Below are 22,330 nucleotides of genomic sequence, written 5' to 3' on the forward strand. Positions count from 1 at the left end.
ATGATAGATTTTGGTCAATTAATGTGTTTGAAAGCTATAATTTGAAATTTAACCATTTTTCCTTGCTTGCCTAAAACAAATTTCATGGAAATTATTAATATTACAACAGAAACCAATGCATGTACAGGTTATAGTTGTTTCCAGTGTTGTACTGATTTTCAGTTTGGTTTATTTTTTTTGTACTAAAAGCACAAAGAGAGTTTGTTATATGTGATTTGATTTGTTCAATCTTTAAATAGATACACAGAACTGGGTCTCTAGGGTATTCAGTATTTTTAAGAACTGTAAATTGTTTTGATATCTTAAAATGGTCTTTATAACCAGTGCTTCATAGGCTGTCAAGACTGGCTTATCAGGAAAATGTTGTACCTCAGCAGTAAAAAAGTTCTCAGTATCCCTGTGTCTTCTTAGCTTAAAATATGAGCTTTTCAGAGAGGTATTATCATGCAAAGAGATTTTATTTGTGGGGGAAAATATAGAATAAGGTTGGTATTTACAAATATGTAAATACCATGTATTTTTCCCTTTTGGTCTTTCCCCACCTTCAAAGGAACAATCTTTTGCATAAAGAATATAAAACTGGCTTTAGCTTCCCCAGAAGAGTCACTTGAGTTCAAGATTCAATTGTTTTCCTATTGCCATCCACTGATTGTTCTCGTCTTTACAACTGCTACAGCAGAGTTGGTTCAGTTTTCTTATAAGAACGGGAAAAATATTATTACAACATGGTAAATTAAAACACTTTTTGTTGTGTTTTTTTGGGATGGTTTTTCTGCTTGTTTTGGTTTTGTTTTGCTTTTAATAGCTTTTTGCTGTTTTGGGTTTTGCTTTTATTTAGTGGAACTGGGCATGTTGTGTAATTCACCCGAGCCTGACAAATTCATCAGCCCATTGCTGTAATGGCGTCTTGTATGACTGCTGAAATATTCAAGCATCAGATACAGATTGCTGCTTGAGGATTTATCTCCTTTGAATAATACCACAGTTGTGGGATAAAACCTGCAGCAAACATCATTAAATAAACTTGTGTGTATCGTATGCTTGAAGTTCTTACCTGTCAAATGTTAATCTATTTGATTTCATTTTTTGCTGGTATCTATGGTTACCTGAGTTAATGGGATATAGAGCACTGATGGATGAATTACTTCATCTCCTATTTTTAGACAGAAGAATTTAAATGAACATATCCATCAGATATGCTACAAGCAGTTGTTGGTATTTCAAATAGTTACTTCAGTAATGCATTTAAAATCTGGGGAATGGTCTGTAGAGTAACTTTTGTTTTTCTGAGTATCGGAACTAGGCTTATCCCCATGGGATCCCATGCGTAAACTTAATTTCTGTAGGTGTATGTTTAACGTCTTTAGCAGATGTTTGACATTTGGTTGAGTAGTGTAGAAGGGAACTGGTTGTTCTGTCCCCGCTGTATTTTGAGGAGCCACCTTTGTGGTCAGATTCACTGTCCATCCAGACAGGAGGTGTTAGAACACAGTCCTGGCTGAGATTGTTGGCTTCCTTCGAATGCTGGGCACTGCCCATGCCAGGGATACCCAGGTGTGGCAGGGTGCAGTGCATGCTCTTGCTGTGTGTGATGTCCTCACGTCCTGCTGGGCGCCGGGGCTGGCCAGCTGCAGGGGGCCGGCTGGTGCCCTGGCACCAAAACTCATGGCTCTGCTCTCCTGGGTATGCCAGAAATCCTCTGAGGAGCAGTGTTGTAATGGGCTGCTGCTTCTTCAGTCAGGTCAAGTTACATGTGCAAAGATATTCCCAGGGCTCCTACTTTACTTCTGTAAATAAAGTAATGTTAATTGTTTTAATTTGCTCATCATGTTGTGATGAGCAGCAATGTTGACCTGTTGCATTTTGGAATTATTTTAGTTGTGTTTTAGCTAGACTTAAAGCTTTTAGCAATTTAAACACACACAAAAAAAATCACTAAGTTAAGGATAAGTGGTTTGGTTTTTTTTTAATTGTAGTAATGCCATAACTTTTTTTAATTGTAGTAATGCCATAAGAAAGTAAATACTCTGAAAATACTACTGATTCTAGTCTAGAGCAATTGAACTATATCCCTGAACAGAAGGAAAAACCTTAACAGTGCTGCTGTGTAATCTGAGAGCTTTTCTGACTCTAGCTGAAGAGATTTTTTAGACTTGTGTTATACTTTTTAGATATATATACACATTTAATTATTTCTATGCAGCTTTTCCTAATTAAGTTAAAACGAAAATGTCTATTTTAAAATGGGAAATAGTTTTTTTCTATTAGAACAAAATCTTGTTCTAGTAGAACTGTATGGGTTATTGCTACAAATACCCCTTTAAAAATGGCCTAAGTAAGTTTCTTTTCTAATTTTCCTGTCACTCTTGTATTACCCTGGAAGTCCTGATGCACTAATATGAGCATTAAATTGATATAAGTTTACATTACAGTGGGTAAATGATGGCTCACAGAAGTGCAGCAGGACGTGTAAATAGTAGCTGTAATAATGTGATTGTCCATCTGAATCGTTTGGAGAAAAGGAGCTGCTTGCTGTTATTGTAGATTATTCACTAAACTGCTGTGGAGAATAGTGAGCAGTGTGAGATGAGCTGGTCAAGGTAGAGAGAGGGGGAACACAGAATTACAGTACATTCTGTAATTCAGACTGGACTGCAATAATTGTGCTTTATTCCCTCATTTTTCATGTTTTATGCCATTTTAATAGTTTTATGAGAAAACATTTTTATAATCTGTTCCTGACGTTAGTTCTCTTTTTTTAAATCTGGTATTAATCTGAAGTAGACAAAAGGCCAAATTCTACCTTCCTTACACTGTCATTGGCCATAAGCTGATGCCAGTCAAGTGAAGCAATAAGTCACTACCACAGTTTGTTGTTCCTAGGAAACCAGGATTCGAGCTGTGGATAAGGACTCCAAGAGAAGAGCTAATAACTTCTCTGTTATCAACCCCGTGTCTGGAGAGGGTGTGACACAACGTTTTGCTACTGACAGTAGGGATGAACTTCATCAGTGGATGGAGGCTTTCTGGCAGCACTTTTATGATCTGAGTAAGTAAGCAGGCAGTGCTGGCAGTGTGCCCTCTGAATGGAGCATTATGTAACATCAAAGGGATCTTTGAGCAATTTGAATTGGAATTGCCTCATAAGCCTTTGTTTGCAGGAATGAAAAGAAATATATTCTCTGGGATAACACTGGGTGGTGGTCTAAGTCGTTGGAAGGCAAATATTTGACTAAACCAAAGTCCATGTGTTCTTGCAGGAAATCAGAGGCAGAATATGTCCATCAATCTCAAAAAAAATTGTTCTCTTAGAAGTGTTCTTGATAATGTTTTTAAAGACTGATAAATTCTCACTATCTCTTCCTCCTTTTCACTGTAGTGGGAGGAATCCACCTCTGCCTGGGCATCCAGTCAGTGGTGTGTTGGTTTGGTGAGATCCTACAAGTATAAATCCTAGTATATAATCCCAAGCCTTAGTGACAATTGGTGAGGATGCTGGAATCGTGTGGGGCCTTGGCTAGGATGCAGATTCTGCCAGCTCTTGGAAGTAGTCACAAGTAAACTTGGGGTTTCCTTGCTCAGCAGTGCCATGGATGAATTAAATTACAATTTGTTGTAATAGGGATTGCTTGATTCTGTTGTAGTTCAAAGGTTCTGGTAGCCCTCGTCACATGGGAATACGCTCACCCAGCCACACTCCATCCACATGGGCAAATACACACTGCTTACCTGGACCTGGTAAAAGCTGTACCTCAGTCTTTGTAACAGGTGTTAAAGTGTTACCCTGATCCTTTGGCAAACCCCTGGAACAAGCCTGATCTACATGGCAGAGGGAGCTCATTTATTGGTCTGAAATACTGTTGAAGTAGTATATTGTACTCCTTGTTTATCACCAAATCCTTACTATAAAAATTACATAGATTAATTTGCATGTGTCTTTTTTCTCTGCTTTCTGCTTGACTCACAGATTTACTGAGAGTAGAGGCTGTCAGCTTTTATGCTGCTATTGACAAAGTAGAGTTGCTTCCTGATAGGCATTTTTATCAGGTCAGAAAACAAAACCAGGTCAATTAATGAAATATCAGTCTTTAGTCAGAGACAACACCAATCAAATAATTGAATTGAGATTGTAGAAACTCAGTGTCATAGTCATATTTTCCAGTAATTTCTAACTTTGATTTACAATGAGAAAAAGCACTATCAATTAAAGAAACACACCAAGCAAAAACTAGGGCATCCTCTTTAAATTATCTGTACAGCAGGGTAAAATATCTACTTCTTATTCATTATAGATAGAATACGACCCACAGATTTTTTTGAGACATTTTCCTTGGATTCTGAAAAAATGGGTCACTTGGCATTTAAATGCCTTTTTTCTTCCCTGGTTCTAAAATTCTCTTAAAATTAATGTGCTCAGAAAACTTGGAATGATTGGTATGAACAAAGTAATTTTACTGTGTCTTGTTTTCCTTAAGGTCAAAATCTATTAATAGAAAAAGAGGTTTCCTTGTCTGCTAAGGGATAAAAGGCAAGTTATCCTCTATTATAACCAGAATGTTCCTTTGCCATAGCATTGTAACATTGCTGTATAACATCCAGCTTGCAGGATATTGGAGGTTGTTCCTGATAACTTGATGAAGCTTCCCAAATTTACATTTTTTCTATTTTTTTTTTCACTTGGTTTTATACTGTTGAGGATTTGAAGACAAATTTTGATCTTTAGCTATCGTAGTGTAATAATAATTCTGGGAGGCTTAAATTCCAGCTAGGATCTTATGACCTTTGTGCTAAGAGAATGAATACAGAGGTGAAAATACAAACACATCCTGAGCATTCCTGCTAAACAAAAGTAAATTCTCACTGTTTAGTATTACTTTAGAGATAGTTTCCTGACACAACCTAATAATTGCCATTTTTTTTCCAGGCTGATGTGTTTAAGTTCCAGTCATTGTTCTCTTTTCTCTCTCAGGCCAGTGGAAGCATTGTTGTGAGGAACTTATGAAAATTGAGATTATGTCACCACGGAAACCACCTTTGTTCTTGACAAAGGAAGCGACCTCCGTCTACCATGATATGAGTAAGTGGGATTTGCCTTTTCAAGTTGCAGAGTAACAGAAACAACATTGTCTGAATTCAGATGGCTTCTGGTGTTGGTGGTGAAACACTGAGTTTTTCAAGGACAATTCAGACAATGAAAGAGCAACATAACTGCATACCAAGGAGTTTGTATTAAATCTGAATGTGTAATAGTGCAAATAATGAATACATTTTTATACCTTGAGCTAAAAAAATCTGCAGTCTACCCTAAACACACTCAAAACAGCTGTCACTAGAAATAAACACTCATGGTAAGAGTAGTATACAGCTCAGGAAATGTAAAGGTAAAATAGTCCAGTTTGCAAACCAATTGCATTAAATTAATCTGCTGTTCTTACAGCTATTTGAAGGCTTACCTAGCATAACTTACCTATTTTTTTTGGTCTTTGGTAATGATGTTGAAAAATATGCTTGGAAAATCTAGCTAGAGTGTATCTGGGACTTGTATTTTTGCAGAGAAAAATGGTATGCAGCAGGATTTTTTTTAATAGTTTTGTTACAGAAATATTTACAGACTAGAAAAAGTAGGTCACTTTGTTTTACTGGCTCCCATGCAGTATTGACTGAGAAACACTGTGCAACTCTAAACGCCTGCCTACTTGCTGCTTGGGATGGAGCTGTGATGATGCTCAAAATGCCATGTGGGTCACTGAGTTACCATGCATCAGAGCACTGAACAGTCAAGTTTTATCTAAGCTGTGAATGCAGAGCAGAAATGCAGTAAATGAACCAAACAGAAGCTTTACAAAGGTAACATGGTAACATAATTCCACTGATACACATGTAACTCAGTGAGGAGCAAAACACAAACTCCATGTCACCCTTAATACTCCATTTTCTTCCTGGATTATATATAGTATTTGTAGTATCCTGTACCCAGCACTGGTGAGGCACCTCAAATCCTGTGTTCAGTTCTGGGCCTCTCACTACAAGAAAGACACTGAAAGACATTTCCAGACACACTCTGGCAACGAAGCTGGGAAAGGGTCTGGACCACACGTGATCAGGAGTGACTGAGGGATCTGGGGGTTTTTAGCTTGAAGAAAAGGAGGCTCAGGGGGGACCTTATGGTTCTCTATAGCTCCCTGGAAGGCGGACATAGCCAGGGTGGGCTCAGTCCCTTTTCTCAAGTAACAAGTCACAGGGCAAGAGGAAACAACCTCCAGTTGCCCCGGGGAAGGTTTAGATTAGATATTGGGAAGAATTTCTTCACAGAAAGGGTTATCAAGCAGAGGCACAGGCTGCAGTGTTGGGGACACCATTTTTGGAGGTATTTGAAAGACATGTGCAGATGTGGTGCTTAGGGACGTGGGTTGGTGGTGGATTTGGCAGGGTTAGCAGTTGGACTTGGTAACCTTTAAAGGCCTTTTCCAACCTAAACGGTTCTGTGATTCTATTGAAAATCAGGTACTACTGCTGTTTGAGGCTGGTACTACTGCAGTATACATGGAAAACCCAGTAAGAAGAATAAGAAATGGAGCAAGGCAGTCCTAAGGCACATAGAGAAAAATTATATATGTGAAGATGTCCCATTTTCTACAAGCTGGCAGCACAAGACTATTTAGTCAGACTTTCATGGGCCTCCTGTGAAATAAAATTTTCAAAGCACTATACAACAAAATATATTTAATAACTAATACATACAGGTTTCCCTGTAGTACTTTATTTTTTCTTTTACTAGGAAAGAAATATCAGTGCCTATCCTGCTGCCTCAATGCCAGCTGTCACAAAAATTATTCCCTGCTGTCACCTCAGTTCTCTCTTGGATAACATATGTAATATTTTCCATTTCATCCATTAATAAATACTCTTAGTAGTTCAGACTTGGTGAGACAGTTAATACAGCTTTGTATTCTGAGTAGTAATAAGAAAATAGATGGAAGCAAAATCATTGGTGGTGTTTTAATCTGGGTTAATTGCTGTCCCTTAAAATTACAGGCATTGATTCTCCAGTGAAACATGAGGGCTTAGCTGATATCATACATAGGAAAATTGAAGAGAGCAATGGTGAGTTTCTTCTTGGTCAGCAACAAGAGTCTGCATCTGCCCTTTGGGCGTCACTCTTTGATGGATCTCATGAGATGGCTGTTCAGAAAAACATGCATCTGGACCCAAAAAGAGATGCTACAAGTCCTAATGACAGCAGAGGAAAGAAAAGAAGAGCTCCACCTCCACCCTCCGATAGGTCACCATGCAGTGCAGAAGCACAGGTGAACACAGAGCAGCTGGGCAAGGAAAACTGGAGGAAGCCTGACCACACACCTGCCAGTCGCTCTTCCTTAGAGCCAGGGTTAGCTACGAAAACGCAGCAGCTGCAAAGCCCCATTGCTACTCCTCGCAAAATTGGTCCTTGTGGAAAAAGTGCTTTAGCTGGCCTGGGGAATCCTGTTTCTCTGGTGAGCAAGACCAAGTCTGAAACCAAACCAGTACCAACCCCTAGACATAAAGGCATCACAGAAATACTAGACCCCAGGTCCTGGTTGCATCCATAGGCATCATATTTAGCTTAGAGGAGTATTTGGAATTTAAAGTTTCTCAGCCTTCTCCTAATACTCTTCATTAAAAGTAGGTTTTAGCATTTAGCTCAAGTGTTTCCTATAAGCCAGGGCATTACTGCTAGCTGCAGTCTCAGCTGTATTCATTAGTGCTCTTATCTAAATAATTGCACTAGAATGGGTGGGTGGTTTTCTCTGTCTGGAGTAAGGTGCTATTTCTGAAAACAATAGTTCAGTACTTTCCTCTTGAAAAAAACACAGTGTTCAGGGTAACCTCAGCTGTCCCCACAGCAGGCATATTACCAGTGCCTTCTACCAGTCCCTCAGCTTAGCCCATGCACAGCTCCTCAGACTACTTAAATGGGAATTCACACATATTCAGCACAGATCTTGCAAAGCTGATTTTCTTGGGCTCCATGCTTGCTGCATCCTCTTGCTCTTGTGCTGTTCTGAATGGCTCTGTAACTCTATACGAATTTCTGAGGCAGTTCTATCAATTTAGTGTGGGATTTCCCAAGTTCCTGCTGGCTCATGTGCAATTGGAATGGACCAGGGTTATCTGTATTTGAGCAAGGATGTGCTCCATCACTGCTGTTTATTTTGGGCTAAGACAGTGTTTAAAAGCAGTTGCTGGGTTTGTGCATGTGCTCATCTTAGGGTTGTTTTTCCTGACAAAAGTGGGTCTGTAACACAGCTCCTCCTTTGTGGAGCCTCTCAGCTGTCCCTGGTAGGGAACTGGTTTGTAAACTGGTAAGCAAACAGGGTTTTTTAACCACTTGTTCTCTCTGCCATAGTAGAGAATAAGCACTTCAGGTGAAGATACTGAACTTTGATACTCTTTCATTAGACTGTTCACCAGCTCTGTAAGAAGTATGGGTTGTTAGGGTCTCTGTGGCACCTATGCATCTACTGCATAAGAAAAAGCTGTGTTCTCTTGGATCCACAGCTTAAATACCCAGCCATTTCCTTGGTTGATGCATTTGTCTCAGATGCTGGAACTTATCCAAGGGCAAAGGTCTGCTTGCAGTTCTCCCTCTGGAGACTTGGTGCTTAGACCTGTGTTGAGAGGGTCATTCCAGGAACTGTATACATACTGTTCATTATTTATTATTTTTTTCCCTAAGTGTGGATGGCTCTGGGAACTTTACCATTTCTCCAGAAGATACTGTGGGCATGGTTGGTTGGTTGATTTATTTTATTTATTTTTTTTGCCTTCAGCTAAGCTCTTGGCTCACAGTTGTAAAAGTATCTGCTGAATTCCCTCAGTAGTTCATTTGGGATGGGGTTGAGAGGCAGGTTTCATTTACAAATCCATTTGTAGGATTAGAGCCCTTTGTTCTAGAATGTCCTTGTTCATTCTTCATTTAATCACGTTCCATTTTCCCTCTGAAACAACCATAATCATTCTTACAATAAATCATGCTGTTACTTAAGTGGATGGTTTGTGAATGGCTTATAAATAGGAACAGAAAAACTGAAGAAAAACTACATGATTATGTAAATCAGACAGTCAACTAAGTGGACTGTAGAACTCTGAACAAAAAATGGGAAAAATTGGGAGGGGGTGAAGCATATTTTCTAAAATGCAGCTGCAGTTTATTTAGCTTTAAATCTAGCATTAAATGTTTCTGTGCTCAGAAAGAAGACACCTTTTCTTGGTAACTCACTTCCATTTTGTAGATATATTTTTAAAAACTCTCATACATTTATAAGGAAATAAGGCACCATAATGAGGATTTATTTTTAAATTCAACAGACCATTGAATTTCAGCAAGCAGTTTCTCTGTTAAATTCAGTGGCTTTGTTTTGAACTAAACATACGTATTTTAGCAAGGCATTTAATATTAATTGGAAGTCTTCAAGTGATGAGAGTTCACTCATACCTCTTGTTGCAATACTTAATTACCCCAGGTACATTTTTCACTTGATTTTCTATTTGCATTTCTAGCTCCACCTTAAGTTATTTTGGTCTTTTTATGCATTTGATTGCTTATATTGATCTCTGTAGTATCAGCTTTTCTAATTGCCTGTGTGTAGTTATAAATCATGATTATGTCCCTTTTAACCTTTTCTCTGATGAGACGTACTGAATTCCTTAACTTTCCTATGGCAGTGAATGCTATCCAAGACTAATTAATCTTCACGTTTTTCTCTGTATTTCTCATGTACAGAAATATTTGGAAGGGTGACATCTGAATTAGATGCCACATGTCAATAGTGATCCATCAGGACTGTACAGAGCCATAATGTGATCCTCTTGCTCTGATTAATATCTCCTTCTCTCTTTTTCCTCAAAAATTGCTTTTTTTTTTTTTTTTTTTTGTGGAAGCATTGTCTTGGATGCTGACTGTTATAGACCAAGTCCTCTTCAGAGTCTTTGTCAAGAATGTGGTACATCATGCTCTTATCATCTTACCCTATATTTTCTTGGAAATACAGGTTGTATTTTACCAGCATTAAAATACTGCTCATGAAGTGATCCAGATTGCTCTGTGTAAGTGACCTGTCCTCATTCTTTACTATTCCAGCAGTCTGCATGTCCTTTGCAAATTTATTGCAAGTGATTTTTACAGTTTATTCCAGATCATTGATTTTTAAAATTGAATGCAAGGTAAGGTTTGTAGAGAGAGGTGATAAGTTTTTATTACATCAGTGACGTGGGTAGGGGATGGGGAAAAGCAAACAAGGCAGACCATTGAAGTTCTGTCCCTTTTATCCCAGAGCCTTTAAAATTTTCAGTAAGATGGCAAACAGCTATATTTCTTGCTGAATCCCTACTAATACTGTATCTTGGAATTATTATTATGATATTTTGAAGAAAATTACATGTTCATATTGTTTTCAGAAAGTAATTCAGGGTTCTTGCGGGTAACACCTCAGTGCAGGTATCTTTGCAAGCCAAGCTTAATATATTGAAGAGTAAAATGCAACCTGTTGTTCAATATTCTCCATTAAGCTGTGTTGATATTTTATGTCTGTCCTTAAATTAGACTCATGTGGGCCAGTTCATGATATTGCAGTGACCACCACAAAGCAAACAAGGCCATTAATTATTCTGTTAATCTGCTTCAGAACTATATAATCCCTGTTATGAAGAAAGAGTTGATTCAGGTATTTATTGTTACTTTGCCTTTCTTTCCCCTCCCTTTCTGTATTGCCATTAGTGCCTTTGCATCTTCTGTGAAGCAAGCTGGTTTAACCAATAAAACCTGCAGGCTCCCAGGAAACACAGAGCTCACTATACAATAAAGTCAGTGCCCCTGGAGGAACTGCTGCTCCCAGCAGTAGAGGAGAATGTAATGTAATGGTTCACCATCATAGCAGCTGCGTTCAATGAGGATGTTTTAATTGCATGACTCAAAGTATCAGGGATCAAAACCCAAAAGTCATTTGGCAGCTTCCTACTGGGAGGAGGCTTGGAGGACCTGTGGCTTCTCCCAGCCATTCTGTCCCATTCCCCTGTGTTCAGATTTGAGTAGGCAAGCTGGAATGCTGTCACCTGGCAGGGAAGTCCATTGAGAAACACTTCTCCCAGGATGAATGGCTCCAGTGATCCAGTGTAGCCCAGGGAGGACTTTGGTGGCACCTGCTGAACTACACGTGGGATTAGAGTGTTCTCTGAGGAATGTGCTGGGCCTGCTCTGAAAACTACACCTGCATGTTCTCTGCTGGGATTAATTAATGCTGCTTAAAAACAGCGTTAAGGGATTGGATGCAGTCTTGATGTGGGGGAGACAGAATTCAGCCTGAACTCTTCATTTAGGAAGTACAACTTGAAATTAACTGCTAGTTCAAACTTGAATATAAATTTCACAGAACATGAACATTTGAAATATTGACTGAACAAAGCCTTAATTTATTAACTTTTTATATTTACCTAATGTCTTCATGTGTTTACTTGGTCTTGGAATGGTAAGACGGTACCTTCTGTGGTTTAAAGGCATTACCTTCAAGTGCTTACATTTTTACTAGTATTGTGGGGGTTTTTTTCCTGTGGTAATAATACTAATAGTTATTTTTTGTTGACTTGTACGTATTTGGAAATACTGTCATAGTATTCAGAGTTCATTTCTAATTAATGCAAATTGCCTTAATAGAAAAATGGAGCTCTAGACACTAATGTATTGTGAAATGTTAGAACAGAAATCTTCTTATTTTGCTGCTAGTATGTTTTATTTCTGTTAAAATATGCAAGTGAAATTAAAAATGTTTCTAGAATAAAAGGTTTTCGGTGTAATTTTTTTCAATCTGGAACTACATTAAGCTTTACTCCAGTGTATAAGCCATGGGTGATGGCTGCTGTAAAATGAGAGAGCTCAGGGGTAGCTCCTTTTCCCTTGGGCCTGCCATGAATGTACCCCTGTAGGCTCATACTGATGACAGCAAACAGTATCAGCCTCAGTTTTCTGACCTGGAGGAAGGGAGGAAAAGCCATCTAACTGGCTTTCAGTTAAATCGATGCTCCCTGCCAATCACTTAATCCAATGGACACCACCTTGTGTGAATAGGTAAAGTTAGAAATATTATGAGATGCACCTTTTTTCCACAAACGTGCCAAAACAAAACACCCTGGTTTAGGCTTCATCTTACTTCTCTCAGTCATGGAGGAAAAGATGCCATGAAGCAGATTTACATCTTGCTCTCTGCTTTCTAAGGTGACTTCATAAATAAGCCACTGACATCCATTGATTAATTAATTAATCCATCCATTAATTGTTTTCCTTTCACAGGCAGCCTTGTGCTGAAAGGGAGCTCTAATCCACCTCACCATCTAGAGCTCAGTGTGACACTACTAATTTAGAGCTAACTGAGCTGCTCAAGTAAAGTGTTCTTTTGACCCAGTTATAAAATTACTGTAATAAAGGCAAAAGGAATTGCTAGACATTTTAATTTTGGAATAAGAGTCTGTGAAACAAAGAAAGTGGGATTGACAATTGCAAGGCAAGACAGTGCAGCTGAGTGATTTAATGAAAATTGTGCTGCAGCTAAAGCTGCTGCAGTTTCCTTTAAGGAATCATGGGAATATAAGATATGATGATTTCTTCATATAACCATTAGTAAATGGTTAAACTGTAATTGTTCCATATATGTATTATATACTCACAAAAAAACCCAGTTTGTGAGACATCAAAATAAATTGCTTTTTATGAGGGAAGAACAATCTTTCAAGATTTTTATATCAAGATAGCTTTCTAAATGTTTTTTATGTACCTCCCCAAAGGGAGAAAACTTATAATAACTAGTGAAGTGTCTTTTATTCTGTAACGGTATTTCTTCACATTTCCATAAACTTCTTGCAAAATAGCTACAAGAAGACATTATTTATAATATATGTTGTTTCACCTGAAGGGTTTTTTTTCGGCTCTTGTCCAGTGTTCAGTAGTGATACGAAATACTTGCAGAAGAAAGTCGTTGTGTACACAGCCTCTTCCCAGCCCTCAGTAATTACAGGCTTTTTAATATGCAGACGTGGGAAGCCTTTTAGTCTGTCAAAGTTTCACTTTATGTCTCTGTCTGGACATGAATTCAGAGTGGCAGTTAAAAGTAAAAAATTGTATTCTTTAATTTGCTTAAATTTTGGCATCACTGCTGTCTTGTAGCACTTGCAGCTTGATGATATGCCACAAGAGTTTTCTTTCCAAGCTTTAAAATTTGTGTATTTTCTCTTGCTAAGAAGGAAAGGGTCAGCAAGTGTTCATCACATTCCTTTTCCTGTCACTCACTATAAAAGTGGTTCCAAATACAAATATCATTGATTAAGTTTTATCACCCTAAAGGAAAATGTCCCAGTCTTTTCCATCTTTGTTTGGATTATATTTGCCATTTTTAAATTAGTGTCTATTTCAAAATCCCACATGTTATTTTGATGATATCTTTCTTGAGCTAGGTGCCCAGAGCTGAACAAGCACTACTCGCTCAGGGGCACTCTTGATTTACAAGAACAGAATATGTTCATTAATATTGCCTCAGTTTTAGCTACTCATTCTGCATTAGCAAAAACCAAATAAAAATATTTCCATCACTCTGTGGCTAGAATGATGTGTGCCTAAATAAAGATGTAACTTAAGCAGGGGAAGATCTTAGTGCTGTTATAGTGAGCTTAATATCTCACAGATTTCTCAATAGCAGGAAAAGCTTTTATAACTGTGTGGCTGGCACGAGTGAGCTGCTTTGTCCTCACAGCAATTTTTTTTCAGATGGCAGCAGCTGCTTTACTTCCTTTGGTTTTGAGTGGTCATTTCTCTCCTCAGTCCAACGTCTGTGCAAAAGGGTTGAGAGCTTTTGAAATAAACTGAGAGCAATTTAACTGACCTTCCCATGATGTGGATGGATCAACTGCAGTGTCAGCTGCTAAAGCACTGAGGTGACATTCTTAGCCTGTATATTTGGCTTGTAAGAAAACAGAGGGCCTGTGGCAGCTTTGCCTTTCTTCTGAATCCAGACCTAGGGTCTGGATGTAGAGGACAAAAACGCTCTTCTCATTGCTGTAGCTTTATCACACAGCATGAGCCACCTGACATGGGGCAGACCAGCTCTTCAAGCATGGAAAAAACTTTACTCAAAATTAGTAGAATCTCAAATTTTACTAACTAAATGGAAAGCCTTTTATTAAGGACAGATCCGAATAATGGAATTCAACACATGGCTTCAGGTCAAACTGGATTTAATACACTATGCCTTTTATATATCAGGATTTTTCTATTATTTTAATAAGAGTTCATTTGTGTGTCTAATGATACATTTTACTCATGACCTCATTAGGAAGATTCTTAAAGATTTGCTTGATCATTATCCTAAAGAAGGATAAAGGTCTGCTGTCTTGGGAACACCTCAGGTTTAACCCAGCTTGTGCAAGAGCCACTTGAGCCTACAGCCTGATGTACACTTTTCTGTTCATTCATTTAAAATAATTGTATAATTCCTTGGCAAGTAAAGTTAGTGATTTCTAAGCATTAATATGTAACCTGCTATTTACATTTTTCATAAGGATAAAGCAGAACATGTGAGTCTTCAGCTACTCTACAGCTTACTAGAATGATAAATACAAACTTCAGCAACAACTTGATTACTTGCTTCTTTCTACATTTCCTTTGGCAGGGCAAATTTTGTCAACCATATCTGCAAAATAAAAAAAAAAAAAGATTAAAAAAAACAGAAAAGGGAAAAGGAAAAGATAGAGCCTGTTACTTAGGCTCTATCTCTCTCATGTTGAAGCATTAAAGAGAGCCAAGGACTTGCTGCAGAAACAATTATTTGAATCAGGGTACATACAAGTATATAAATTCAATTTGGACTCTCACTGATTTTAAACAAGAGTCAAGATGGAGGCCACAGTTTCTCTGCCCTCACTTTTAAATATGAACCATTGTGACAGAAGTTTCCATCACACTTTTGAGGCATTAGTTATTAGGGGTGTTTGGTTTGGCAAAATAGTGCCACGTTCATGACTGACTTCAATACCACTATCCTCGCTGACCCTCTGAACTTGGGGTATGTAGGAAAGGGAAAAGAATTATATTTCTTCCCTTTTCTAGAGAGATGATGCTAGCCAACTCTTAGCAACTTTTAATGTAAGAACTAGGGAATTTTGAAAAGCTGACTGTGTTACTAATGGGATGTAACCAAAAAGCCCAATCAGGATGTTTTCTGTGAAGCCACCTGACATTATCACTGCCCTTCAGCTTACTAGGCAACTTTTTCAGGTTTTTATAGTGACCTAATATTCAAAGAAGATATTGTTTAGTCTTTGTGCTTCACTTTTGAAGCTCTTTACTACAGAGAATTTTGGATCTTTAAGCTCTCCATTCCTTTCCGGTGTCACTGTACGAATCAGTCTTATCTGTCAGAAACATATTTCATCTCAGCTGACTTGCAAAGCACACAAGGTTACAGCATTTGAAAGAAGGAAGCATGACTTGGAACTGGCCAGTGTGTTGCAGGCTGTGACTTGTCCATGGAGCAGGAGCTGGAGAGATCAGAAACCCCTTTCCAGCTGATGTCTTCAGTGCCTTCATCATGCTTTACCAGCAATCCCACTATTTTCTACAATGCTCTACTCCCAACAATGCATTGATCTTTTAACTCAAGAGACAAACTGTCCTGATGCCCTCTTGGACATTTGTCAGGGAGTGGGTGGCATTCCCCAGCTTCAAGGTGCACCAAGATAGTTTTGCCTGGCTGAGTCCAGAGTTGAGATCCCCACATGCCTTGTTCTGCTTTTTATCCCACTCCAGTGCAATCACAACAGCTCCCATTGGGAGAAAGTTCTAAAGTGCTTTATGATCATTGCACTTCACAGTACCCTTTGGGTTAATTATTTGTATGGCAGGAGAAGTCATCCATAGAGGTTACGCATATGAGATAACCATGTGTCAGCCTTTATAGACCTGATTGTGCTCAGGTTTTTTTTGGCCCATTTTAGCAGCGTCCTGATCCTATAATCAAATGATATGTTCTGGGTTTGATAAACTAAACATAAAAGAACAAACAAGCAAATGAGCTTTTCCACAGCCTCCTCTTCCTCTGAGTGCAGTGTTTCAAGGTCCTCATGGAGTGCTCCCTGAAGCAGGGCTGCAGCTTACCAAGCCTGAGTCCCTCCTGGCACTCTCATTCATGCATTCTGTCAAACATTTTCTTTGATTTTTTATCAAGATCTTCTTGACTGAGATCTTCAAACCAATTAATTCAGTGCTCCATGATTGCAGCTGCTGAATAATTGTTTGTTAGAGCATTTTCTTTCCCAGGCAAGAAATGTAAAGTAGTTGCTCCCCTTAATAAACAAGTTGTCAAATGTGATTAGTTAATAGATCTGTAATCATGCGATAGCATAAAGGTAAGGATATGGTAAGTGTGATGTGAAAATGCATATTTAAATTAAAGCTATAGGGGAACATTTTCCCATAGGAACTCTTCATATCAATACTGAAATAGACAATTTACTATTCACAATGATTAACTGTAGATCATTAATTAAAGAAAACAAGAGATTAGTCATTAAGCATTTCAAATTAAAGATGCATTGATTGTTTGGGTTACTTTTAGGTCTGGCCAGGACATCAGGTTAGTTGTCCAGCTCCCCATGCCTGAGCCAGCCTTCCCATGTAAACTGACATGCAGAAGTAAAAGCCTGTTAAAATTAAGGTCAAAAATGTACCAGCCAATACTAAGCTCACAGAGCCTGAAATGGGATCCTATGTTCCTATTGACCAGCCCTGTAATTTGCCATACTGTTTCTGGTCAGATACATTAGGAGGCAGAAATGGAGAACCCAGGCTTGTGGGGAAGAGGGAATGTCATTTTTTGGCAAGTGGATGCTAAATTCCAACCTAAATGCAGTTACAGAGAGTATGTATTATAGCTCAAAAAATCTAATTAGCTCATTTTTATCTCTAAATAATAAATCTATCTTTCTGCCTGCCCTTTAGAAGAAACCTGAGACAACCCTGCAGTGGAATCTGTGGAAAGAAGCAGCCCTGTGCAAAAGAATCTTGCAAGGCTGGGGGTTTCTCCTTCCACCCTCCCTTGGGAAATGTACATTCAATGGTACCACTTCCTAAAAGAGTTTTCCTTGACAGAAAAAGCAAATACTTTTATTTTTGTTTTTGTTAACAGCTGTATCTATTACAGAAATTTAATTCTCCATTTGGGAATTATAAGCAGTAATACAATAATAATAGTTGTTGGTTACCACAGACTTATTTTAGACTATTCCAGGCAGCTGCCTTCTGCTTTTTGTGCAATCTCTTAGCATTAGGCTCCAATATAAAATAAATTACTCTGAACTGTCTGCCAAATTCGACTATTCTTTAAAAATCAAGTAGCTGTTACTTACATTATGTAATAGCAACAGGGGTGATTTAATTACTAAGTCACGTATGAAAAAAAATACTTCAGCCTGCAACCTTCAGGAAATTAACCACAGAACTACTATTAAAAACATGATCAGGGTACATAATTCTGAGACAACGGACCTGTGAAGGCCACTGCAGCAGTGATGCACTGCACAGTCAGAGGCTGTGGGGTCACTGCTGCTTGTAGCCCAAACCTGCTGGGGTTTTGTTTGCTTTTTGGAGGCCACTGGAGGCAAAGCTTTCCTAAGTGTTGAGCATGTCCTCTGATGTACCCCAGGATGAGCTCCCTGCATGCTGCCAGTTCTCCCATCCCTGTGGCACGTGTAGCCCAAGGCAGTAATGCAGGAGGGGGCTGACACTACTGGCCCCTGGCCCCCCTGTGGACAGAGTGGGGCAGGGATCCTTGCCCCAGGGCTGGCTGTGCTCCATATGACCCCCGAGGCCTTGCCCCACCATTTGGGGTGTCCCTTTACCATTAAGGGTTTCTGCAGGACTCCAGCTTCATGCTCCTTCCACAATGGTTTTTACAAGCTGAGCATTTGACCAGGACTACAGGCTACCACATATGTGCTAGTAAAGCAGGTTCATAAATAATTTTTTTTGCTGAGAAAGCTGATCTTTGCCAACCCCAGATCCTAATACTGAGGCAGCAGCCTTTATAAAAAGTTATTTGTATTAACATTTTGGCTGTTCCATTCACTAGGTCACACTTCAGAGGCTTCTCTACACCAAGATTGTTTTGTCATGGAAATTGAGCCCCATGAATAAGAGAATTTTAGACCCAACCCAGCAAGTTGCCTGTTTAAAGCAAAACTCTCAGTGCTTCAGTGTTCAACTTTTACCCCATGATATTGCTCCAGCATCCCTCCAGGTTCATCTCCTTTTTGGGTTGCTTCCGTTACTCCCACTCTTCTACTTCCTCTTGGATGGCTCCCAGTGTCACAGTGGGTTCCTCTTATTCCCTCTGCCTCCCCTGCACACCTCCACTTTTCCTGCTGTGACAACTAAGGACAATGGTTTCATAAGAGAGTGTTTCAAGGTACTGAACCTTTTAGGAGTGATCAAAGGTAGCTGAAGGATTGATCATACACACAAAACCATGGTTGACTGCAGGACTGCTCAGCTGGAGGATGACATAGATAGCCAAATGTCACGAAACTCAGGATAGTATCCCCCAAGCCAGTGAGACATGGGTTAGGACCAGGTTACTCCTGATAGCTGCACTGCTGACAAAGAGCATCCAAGCCTTCTTGGAAGGTTACACACTGGATCAAGTGGATGCATCCCTTCTTTGCCCACACATTGCTCGAGAGAGCATCCTCTCACTTGTTAGTATGCAGCTGATGTGGTTCACTGGCTCTGCCAAGCAGAGCTTTTTAATTCTCCCTCGCTAGAGAGAGGAACTTCAGAATAAGAGAATGATTAATGGAGGGAGGAAAAAAAAAGCAAACAAAATTTAAAAAGGGATAATAAAATTCCTCAATGAAAGTGAAACGATCCAGATTTATGAGAATTCTATGAATTCTTCACAGCCGTTCAAAGCAGGATTGCAGCACACCTCAGCCGGCACATCCGTCCATGAGGATGGCCGTGTTTACGCTTCCGTTTACGCTGCCTCCATGTCGGCAGGCTCCGGGCGAGGCCTGTCCACACACGTACGGAGCAAACAGAAAGCAAGGAAGCCAGGCCTGTGTAACTCAGGACCAGATGGAGTGGTTTTGGGTGCCAGGGGTGGGTCCTGCCTGCAGCACAGCTTGGAGGGAGCATGCAGGGCAGCAGCACCCACAACAGGGACAGCCAGGGAGTGGGGACGTGTACCAGGGTACTACAATGAAATCTGTTTTTTTGCAACTCCAGGAGCATAGCAATTGGATAATCCAATTTTTCCTGGGAAGGTTGACCAGCTCACATTCAGTAGCGTGATATTCAGGGCTATAGTTACATAGCCCAAGCAAATCTTTTCCATTCCCTTCCAGCTCTCAGGGAAATCAATTAAATGTCTCTGATCAGGTTTTTCACTGTAGCTGGGGACAGATGGTCTTCCTATGCTCCTGCAGGGGTGAGCACAAGCCAAACTGCACTGAGGGCGTCTCCAAGCTGCCTGAAATTATACATCATTGGAAGACCTTAGCAGATCTTTTTCTCTGGAGAGAAGAGAGAAGTGCTTGGATCAGCTGTGAGATATTTGCAATGAATTGTCTCCATACTAAACACTGGATGTGAATAATATTCCTGCACTCCCCAGAAAGTAGTCCCTTAATTGCCAAACTCCCTTTTAACACAAGGGGTTTAAACACCAAGTTAACCTGGATGGCAAAAGTCAGGAGAGCCCAGGTCACTGCAAGGCACAGCTTTTACATGATCACCTTCCTAGGCAGCAAATCTCCTGTATGGATCACAAAAGCTCTGCTGCGTGATGTGTTGCAGGATAACTGACAGAGGAGTTGGTTATAATTGGAAGAGATGGGCAGAGATGATACCTCAGCATGGAATGTCTTAGCTTGCAGACAGAGATCACACCTGAACTCCAAACTGCTGAGGTGTGCAGCACTGTCAGTGGAACTTCCCAGAGGCTGCAAACCTTTCTGAACAGGTTCAGGAGCCAGATCAAAATGTTACAGGTCAGTATAATCTCAGAGATTATACTGCGAATGGAATTCAGGGATACTTGAGAATGTAATTCAGGGGCTGTGAATAGGAGGGGTGGAGGAACAGATTGCATTCATACTCTTTCCAGGTAATAATCCTACCATTAACTTGAAATGTTAAAGTATTTATGCTGTCTATTGTGTGCACATGTGTATGCATAAGTTTTAACACAGCCAGCCATCTATTAAGGCATACACAGTGGGAGCCCAGACAGCAGGGCTTGTAAAATGTGACACCCAACTTCTGCATCTGCCCATTGCTCCTCAGTTGGCTGAATCTAAGAAGTGTCTTGTTCCTTCTTTATTCTCTTCCTCCTTTCTTAATTAGATAAGGAAAATAAATCAAAATCATACAATTCTTCCATTTCTTATATCACCCTCTGTCTCAGTTCTACCAATGCCAAAGCAGTGCTGCTCACCTCATGAGGATGGCTGTGTTGATGGAGCAATTCTCACAGGGCTGAGAGCCATTGGTGCTAATTTGCTGGCTGCATCTTCTGTGCTGGTCAAGAGAAGCAGTGCCCACACTCTGCAGCAGGGAGCTGTACAGGGCTGTCCTGTCCAGCTCTGGATGATCTGGCAAAGGGTGATAACCACGGCCCTGTGGAGAATCCAGCCTGGACAGAAGCAGTGCAGACGTCATGGCATCATGTACTATATTGCAATGTTTCAGTAAATAAAGCTTGCTTTCAGGAGGCCTAATTAGCATAAGCAGAGCTTTTTTTAAAAAATAAGTTGGTTTTGGAAAAAATAATGAAAATTAATAACATATCCAAACCCCACTCCATCAGAGAGAGAAGAATAGCATTGAAGAGTGGTGATGGTAGCAGGCATGTAGAGCCTCCATCCAGCCCACCAGAGATAGAGGGGCCACTGGATTTCTAGTCCAGGTAATCTTGTTGCTTTGTTTGAAGTATCCACCATGCAGCTGTAATTCCTTTGTGCCTGATCCATATGGAGATGTAGCCTTATTCTAATAGCATACAGCTCTTTTGGCCTTTTCTGGGGTTTTCAGTCCACAGCCTTATAAGGGCTCCTCTGAACAGTCAAATTTGGACTGAGTAGGGAACTGCTGTTCCCTATCATGTGGATTTCAGTTCTTCGATCCACATAATTCTTCTGAAGGGAGGAAGACCAATAATCAATAGGCGCTATAGACAAACTGTTTAGTGGGACTCTCTCCAAACTTTGATAAATCAAGTTTGTCCTCCTTCTGGCTCCGTTAGTCCTGTAGCAAGGTAGCTTAACACTGGCTTTAAATGAAGAACAGATTCTTCTGAGCAGAGCTATTGTGCACCAGTGAAGAGAGAAGTGGATAAACAAACATGCACTCCCAACTGCAGCCAGAGAAGAATACTACTGTTGGCTCCACTCTTGGAGTTGCTCCTCCATCTGCATTAGAAAGCAGGATATGCAGGGGAAAATGGAGAGATGGTGGGGACAATGGCTGCTTTCTCAGGGTCCCACCATGACCTGGGCAGCTGGTGGCATGAGGCATGGTGGCTGGAGACTGGTGGGGTCATTCTACTGCTGCACAGGACAGTGGTTACTCTAAGGAGTGAAACCTGAATGCCTTTCACATCACGCTCTAAATTATTAGGAGCAAAATCCCCTTCTCATTGATGAACTCCTTAATGAACTGTCATTCCTGTATTCTCATTATTCTTCAGAGGCCAGCTCCTTTGCTGCAGTTCAGACTCTTCTTGTACACCATTTGTATGTATTTGTACTAATTTGGAGAAGAGGACCCTCTGCACCTGCCTGGCAGGAGATCTGGTTTGGTCAGTGCTTCATGTCTCATTGCTTTCAATGCTGGTCACCTGCTTCTCACAGCTGTAGCCCATTAGGGATGAGGCTCGGCTGCAGCCCCACTCCCAATTGCCACAAACTGTACCTACAGGAGTCATTGTATAAGGACAACTTAAAGCTCAAATGCATAGAGAAGTTTCTATAAAATCACCCAGCCCTCACACTTCTGCAAGCCCCCCCTAACCTGGTTATGGATGGGCTATGGCAGTAGGATCATCACTGACCAAGCACCAGAATGGGATTCCAAAACTGTACTGAATGATCAGGAAAAATAGAGCCAAATTCTCAATTTCTGGGTAGTATTGCCACAACAAACTATTACCAGCGCCTCATGGAAAGCCACTCTAAGCAGGACCAGTGGTCTTGTTAACTCCACTGCTCTCATGGCAAATGCTGAGTTCTCAGTACTTCAGGGCATGCACACATGATC

At 40.1% G+C, this 22,330-nt stretch overlaps 1 protein-coding gene across 8 annotated transcripts in view; it reads left to right on the top strand.

The window, feature by feature from the left end:
• The window catches only part of RTKN2 (rhotekin 2), a 197,438-nt gene extending 185,623 nt beyond the window's left edge, over window positions 1–11,815 (top strand). For 7 of the 8 annotated variants that reach the window (XM_085583205.1, XM_085583204.1, XM_021535427.3 and 4 more), the window contains 3 exons: window positions 2,884–3,049; window positions 4,970–5,077; window positions 7,036–11,815. In XM_085583205.1, coding sequence (XP_085439331.1) covers window positions 2,884–3,049; window positions 4,970–5,077; window positions 7,036–7,589 — 828 coding nt within the window. In that variant the 3' untranslated portion in view covers window positions 7,590–11,815. The remainder of the gene's footprint in view (window positions 1–2,883; window positions 3,050–4,969; window positions 5,078–7,035) is intronic. The other variant, XM_085583209.1, reaches the window with a different exon arrangement.
• The last annotated feature ends 10,515 nt before the right edge of the window (window positions 11,816–22,330 follow it).

This window comes from Lonchura striata, chromosome 6, assembly GCF_050655825.1.
Source record: "Lonchura striata isolate lonStrDom1 chromosome 6, ASM5065582v1, whole genome shotgun sequence".
Taxonomy (NCBI): domain Eukaryota; kingdom Metazoa; phylum Chordata; class Aves; order Passeriformes; family Estrildidae; genus Lonchura; species Lonchura striata.